Below are 5,976 nucleotides of genomic sequence, written 5' to 3' on the forward strand. Positions count from 1 at the left end.
GAAGTTGGATTTATACCCCGCTTTTCTCAAAGCCCTCCCTCCTCTCCCTACTGTTGCAAAAACTGTTGTTTATTATAGATTGACTAGGAACCCTTTCAGCAAAACTTAAGCCGACCTGTGGTCCCTCAAAATATAACAGTGCCATCATAAGCAGAGTTACACTATTGCGAGGCCATTGACTTCAACGGGCATGGGAAACTATGACTAGGTAGACTTCGCCGTTGAATTTATTTCGCTATCACCCTAGATCAGTCTATTCAGTGTGGACAACCAAGAACGTGTTCTGATGCATCAGATGCGCGGACAATCTTGGACTCCCGCATTGTCGCCTGCCAGCGACCACTGCTCGCTATAACCAGAGGAAGGTCGGCGTCCAACGTAACCAGGAAATCCCGCCTCCAGACACAGGAACAGGAAGCCGCCGAGTGGTCCCGGGGGTGGGTGAGTTGGACCCGCCGAGATGGCAGTTTTTCCCGCGGAGTCTTGGTCGCTTTTCAGGTGAGGGTCGCTAACAGGTGTGCTTAAGCTTGGAAAGTGTCCCTTTCCTTCTTCAGGTTTTGGGGCTTCCGGAGCGGCTCCCTTTTCCCCCTACCCCCGTACATGAATTTCCATTATTGAGGCAAGGGGAGTGCGGGGGGTGAACAATCAGACTTAGTGGTGTTTCTCAACCCTCGCAATTGCACTGTTTTCATCTTCATAGGTTGTGGGTCGGGGGCTAAGTAGGTCCCAGGGAGGCAAAGTTGCTTCTTCCCTGCTTTATTGTGGTTTTTAGCTGCTCCCAAGGAGTTCAAGGCAGCGAATGCGTTTCTCCCTTTTTCTGCTTATGCCTTACAACAGCCGTATGAGACAGGCCAGGCTGAAATACAGTCGTTGAAGGAGGTTTATAGCAGAGTGGGGGTTGAACCCTGGCCTTCGGGCACCTAGTCGAACTCTCTACAAGGGATATGCCACACTAGCCCTTTGCTGTCCAGTGTTGGGTACATGTCTCTGCTCAATTTGGATAAATTGAATGCTGGAATGGCAATGACTGAAGGTCAAGATTGAACACCAATCCAAATCTGGATTGCCAGACCATTGCTGGCTGCTTTACTGGGCTTATACATTTTTGTGTTCAAATACCCCACCACTTCTTCCTATCAGAATATTTTAAATTTATGCGAACTGTAATTTTTGTCTTGATTCTGGAGAATGTTTCAGAAACTCGTGTGCCGTGTGGCTCAGTGTCATGCTGCTGTTGAAGATGGCTGAATGCACCAGATCAGGGGGCTAAAATTATGACCAGTCACAATAGTCCATCAAAACGGACTTAGCATGTCTCCTCCTGAAATATAGTGCGGGTGGGGGAGTCTTGCCTCTGAAATTTTGAAATCGACTTGGCCACTTAACAGGGAGAGAAAAGAAGGTCCATAGATAATCATTTCAACTACTTTCATAGCAGAATCTAGTCCCTGTGGCGAGTATCCAATCACAGAAACATTAAGAACTGGTTCTTGCTGAGTTCCTTAATAAGTATGCTTCATTAGCTTTTAAGAACTTCTGGTGTACATTCAGCTCATCTCTGTCATTTCAGGTTGCTGTACACCTTGGCTATCCCTGCACTGATACTCAGTGGAGTTCTATGTATCGGTCTATTGCTGTTCCTGTGGGGTATACGGCTGTGGCTCCAACAAAGGAAAAACAAGTTACTCCCCCCAAGGAAAGATGGGAAAAGGCCACGCGTGGTGGCATTTTTTCATCCATATTGCAATGCAGGTGGTGGAGGGGAAAGGGTCTTATGGTGTGCTCTAAGAGCTTTGCAGAATAAGTAAGTGCACTTTATCTTTGTAATACTGGTGTTTGATTTTTGCATTTGTATCTTTCCAAGATGACATTCCACAACTAAACCATTCTGTAATTGAATTTCGTTTTCATTTTTTCATTTTCTTATTATCTGTACTAGATCTTGTGTTGGTCCTTAAGGGCAAAAAGTCACTAATGTGCTTGTGCATTTGTGTCTGAAACCGGCAAATCTGTTTCAGAAGTTATGCTTAGAAAAAAAATTAATGTAGAAAAATGCAGCTGTTACAGACTATTGGTAAAAAAAAGCTCACTTATAGGAAAATGAATTGTTACCAGTTTGCAAACACAGTATTAAGTGTAAGCACATCAATCTCACACTACAGATTCTCTGTTTTGTCAAACAGCACTTATTTACATGATCCCAGTGGTCCTAATCTAGAGAGAGCTCAGTTAAGTGCCCTTAAGATTTTCATGTGCACTACAGCAATATGGTACAAATAGTATCTGAAACTGGTTTTTCTGTCTGTATTTTTTGGGGGGAGGGGGTTGAATCAAAGATTAGGCTTTTGGTTATGAGAATTTATTTATTTATTTACTTACTTTATACCCCACCTTTCTCCCCAGCGGGCACCAAAGGCACGTGTATCGTTCTTCTCTGTCTCCCATTTTATCCTCACAACAACCCTGCAATAATATCTGGAGGATCAAGTTTGAGTCCCCACTCTGCCATAGATGTTCACTGGATGATTTCAGACCAGTCGTATCTACTGAGCCTAATCTGTCTCACAGGATTGTTGAGAAGATAAAATGGGGAAGGGCAGAATGTTGTAACCCACTCTGGGTCCCCAGTGAGAAGTAAACTGGGGTATAAATGAAATAAACAACACATGAACTGTTTTAGAAGGTTTGAAATACCATATACCTGGTTCATAACTACTATTAAGTCAAAGTTTCTGAATTACACAGATTTTGATGCAATTAGTTAATATTGAAAGCATAACAAGGGCTGGGTTTTCATTTATTGTCGTGCAGCAATATGCTAAATTCTTTTGCTGTCAACTTTTTATGGTAGTTACTCAAGTTTTTGTTGGTGAGATCATTGGGGATGACCTGTTTTTCCACGGCACTGTGCAGCCTCAATTCCAACTTCATCTGGCCATTTAAAATAGACCAGAAAAGCTGAGAGGGAAACATGTTTAGTTTTACTTGTACTCTAAATGTCTTCACTGAAAAGTCTGAATAGTAAATTATGTTTTATGTTGCAGATACAAAGATGCTTCTTACATTGTCTATACTGGCGATACCGGTGTCACAGCTGAGAATATTCACCAAGGTGCTTACAGGCGATTTAACATCCGACTAAATCAACCTGTGAAGTTCGTGTTTTTGAAAAAGCGCTACCTTGTGGAAGCTTCCCTGTACCCGTATTTCACTCTGCTGGGACAGAGCTTGGGTTCACTGGTTCTGGGCTGGGAAGCTCTTCTGAAGTGTACTCCCGATGTTTATATTGACTCCATGGGTTATGCCTTCACGCTCCCCCTCTTCAAGTATTTAGGGGGCTGTCAAGTAGGATGTTACGTTCACTACCCAACCATCAGTACTGATATGCTTTCTGTGGTTAAGAATCAGAATGCCAGATTTAATAATGCCACCATCATTGCAAAAAATCCCCTATTAAGCAAGCTGAAACTTGTATATTATTACTTTTTCGCTTTAATGTATGGGCTAGCTGGATCTTGTGCTGATGTTGTCATGGTTAATTCTTCATGGACACTCGGTCATATTGTTTCCCTTTGGCGCTGTGGCTTCTACCCAAACATTGTATATCCTCCTTGTGACGTTCAGGCATTCCTGGATATACCTCTGTGCAAGGAAAATAACACCGCCGAGCACACCGTTGTTTCAGTAAGCCAGTTCAGGCCAGAGAAGGACCACCCTTTGCAGATCAGAGCCTTTGCTAAATTGTTGCAGAAGCCTGAAGGGCAGCAGGCGCTACCCAAACTTATTCTGGTTGGGGGCTGCCGTAACCAAGAAGATGACCAGCGTGTAAATGAACTTAAAAAGCTCTGTCAAGAACTGGGTGTTGAGAAAAGGGTGGAATTCAAAGTTAACATTCCATTTGAAGAATTGAAAACCCACGTGGGAAATGCAACCATTGGTCTTCACACCATGTGGAACGAACACTTTGGAATCGGTGAGTATTTCTGCATATAATCTGGCTTGATATGAGACGTTCCACAATCCCGGATTCTAAATGGGGAGAATGCTGGCTTGCATAGCAGGCATAAATCAGTTTCTCACTTTGGATGGAAAGCTAAAGTATGGGGTTGGCCTAAACAAAATTAATCATTATTCCATGAATAGAAGGAGAGTTTGGATTTGTATCCAGCTTTTGTCAGCCATAAGGAGTCTTAAAGCAGCTCAGAATAGCTTTTCCTTCCTCTCCCCCCATACCAGACACCTCGTAAGGTAGGTGGGGCTGAGTTTTGAGAGGCCTGTGGCTAGCCCAAGGTCACCCAGCTGTTTTCATGTGTAGGAGTGGGGAAATAAACCCGGTTCTCCAGATTAGAGCCCACTGCTCTTAGCCACTGCACCACACTGGCTCCCAGAGAGTACAGAATACAGAGAGTTGCGCTTGCACAAGCAAGCCTGGAGACCCTTTAGGGCTGGCTCAAGGAGTGCTAAATCATGTTTTGCCATTATGTTGGAACCAAGTTCCTTGATCTGTCTAGAAAGTTGCCTGTATTCTTTTTCACAAAGTCAAACTGGCTCCATAAAACGTGTGTTCCCTTACCTACAGGTTGTAGAGGTGATTTTCAGCAAAATGCCATCCACTTCGTATGCCAAGTGAATACAGCAGAATTGCATGCTAGGAACACCGCTTGTAAATTTTCTTTAGTGTTTTTCTTTAGTGTTTTTAAGTATAATGTATGTTTTTCTTGGGAGCAGCAGTGGCATAGGAGGTTAAGAGCTTGTGTATCTAATCTGGAGGAACCGGGTTTGATTCCCAGCTCTGCCGCCTGAGCTGTGGAGGCTTATCTGGGGAATTCAGAGTAGCCTGTGCACTCCCACACACGCCAGCTGGGTGACCTTGGGCTAGTCACAGCTTCTCGGAGCTCTCTCAGCCCCACCTACCTCACAGGGTGTTTGTTGTGAGGGGGGAAGGGCAAGGAGATTGTAAGCCCCTTTGAGTCTCCTGCAGGAGAGAAAGGGGGGATATAAATCCAAACTCTTCTTCTTCTTTAGTGTTTTTAAGTATATTTTCTTTAGTGTTTTTAAGTATAATGTATGTTTGTAGGATCATGAAGGATTGAGCTGCCTTGCCGTGATTTTTTTTCCAACCTGTGTGGAGATATTAGAGCATTCTTTCTCAGTGAGAAAGGCGCACACTATAAATGAAGTAAATAAATAAATGCTTCTTCCCACTGGGACAGGATGCAAGACAGCAGCACAACTTTGTGTAACCTCAGCTGGGTGGCACTCTTCTTCCCTTTTGGTAGCATCAGTTGGTAAACAGTCTACAACCGTACAAACCTCAGCAAATTCTCAGGTAAAGGAGACAGAAAGATCTTGGCAAAGGCAAGAACAGAACTGCCAAAGGATAAGCTGCCCCTCAGTGATTACTGCAAACACTGTTCATTGTTCTGTGGTTTGCAGGCATCCCTCTTCCTCCTCCAGATGAGATGCACTAATTCACAACAATTCCTTTTGCCTTTTTAACAGGAATCGTTGAATGCATGGCAGCAGGCACAGTTATACTCGCTCACAACTCTGGAGGCCCCAAACTGGACATTGTGGTGCCCTACGAAGGGAATCTCACTGGATTTCTGTCAGAGAGTGAAGATGACTATGCAGACACTATGGCTCATATCTTTTCACTGTCTCCTGCAAAAAGGCTGGAGATCAGAAAAAATGCGCGTCAGTCTGTAAAGAGATTTGGGGAACAAGAATTTGAGGAAACATTCCTATCATCCATGGAACAATTTTTTAAATAAAATGTTGTTTATGCGTCTGGACACCAGAGGGATTACGGTGCGCCGTTTATATTGTCTTTATTTATTAATTACATTGTGCAATAAAGTATTTCTGATACATACTGGCTTCCTGGGTATGGGGATAGGCCATAACAACTTAGTATGGTAGAATTTTAACGTATTTTATGTAGTATAAGTACAGATAAAATCATGCATACTGTAT

At 43.4% G+C, this 5,976-nt stretch overlaps 1 protein-coding gene across 2 annotated transcripts; it reads left to right on the forward strand.

The window, feature by feature from the left end:
* The first annotated feature begins 364 nt into the window (after positions 1-364).
* ALG11 (ALG11 alpha-1,2-mannosyltransferase) lies at positions 365-5,871 on the forward strand. Of its 2 annotated transcripts, XM_048499464.1 has the most exons (4): positions 365-498; positions 1,571-1,804; positions 3,045-3,973; positions 5,503-5,871. In XM_048499464.1, exons 1-4 carry the CDS (start codon positions 461-463, stop codon positions 5,772-5,774), a joined length of 1,473 nt encoding a protein of 490 aa, XP_048355421.1. In that variant the 5' UTR covers positions 365-460; the 3' UTR covers positions 5,775-5,871. The 2 variants fall into 2 exon arrangements, with proteins under 2 accessions (XP_048355421.1, XP_048355431.1); XM_048499474.1 differs by lacking the exon at positions 1,571-1,804 and having other exon boundaries at positions 420-498.
* Positions 5,872-5,976: the final 105 nt, after the last annotated feature.

Source organism: Sphaerodactylus townsendi, linkage group LG01 (genome assembly GCF_021028975.2).
Source record: "Sphaerodactylus townsendi isolate TG3544 linkage group LG01, MPM_Stown_v2.3, whole genome shotgun sequence".
Classification (NCBI taxonomy): domain Eukaryota; kingdom Metazoa; phylum Chordata; class Lepidosauria; order Squamata; family Sphaerodactylidae; genus Sphaerodactylus; species Sphaerodactylus townsendi.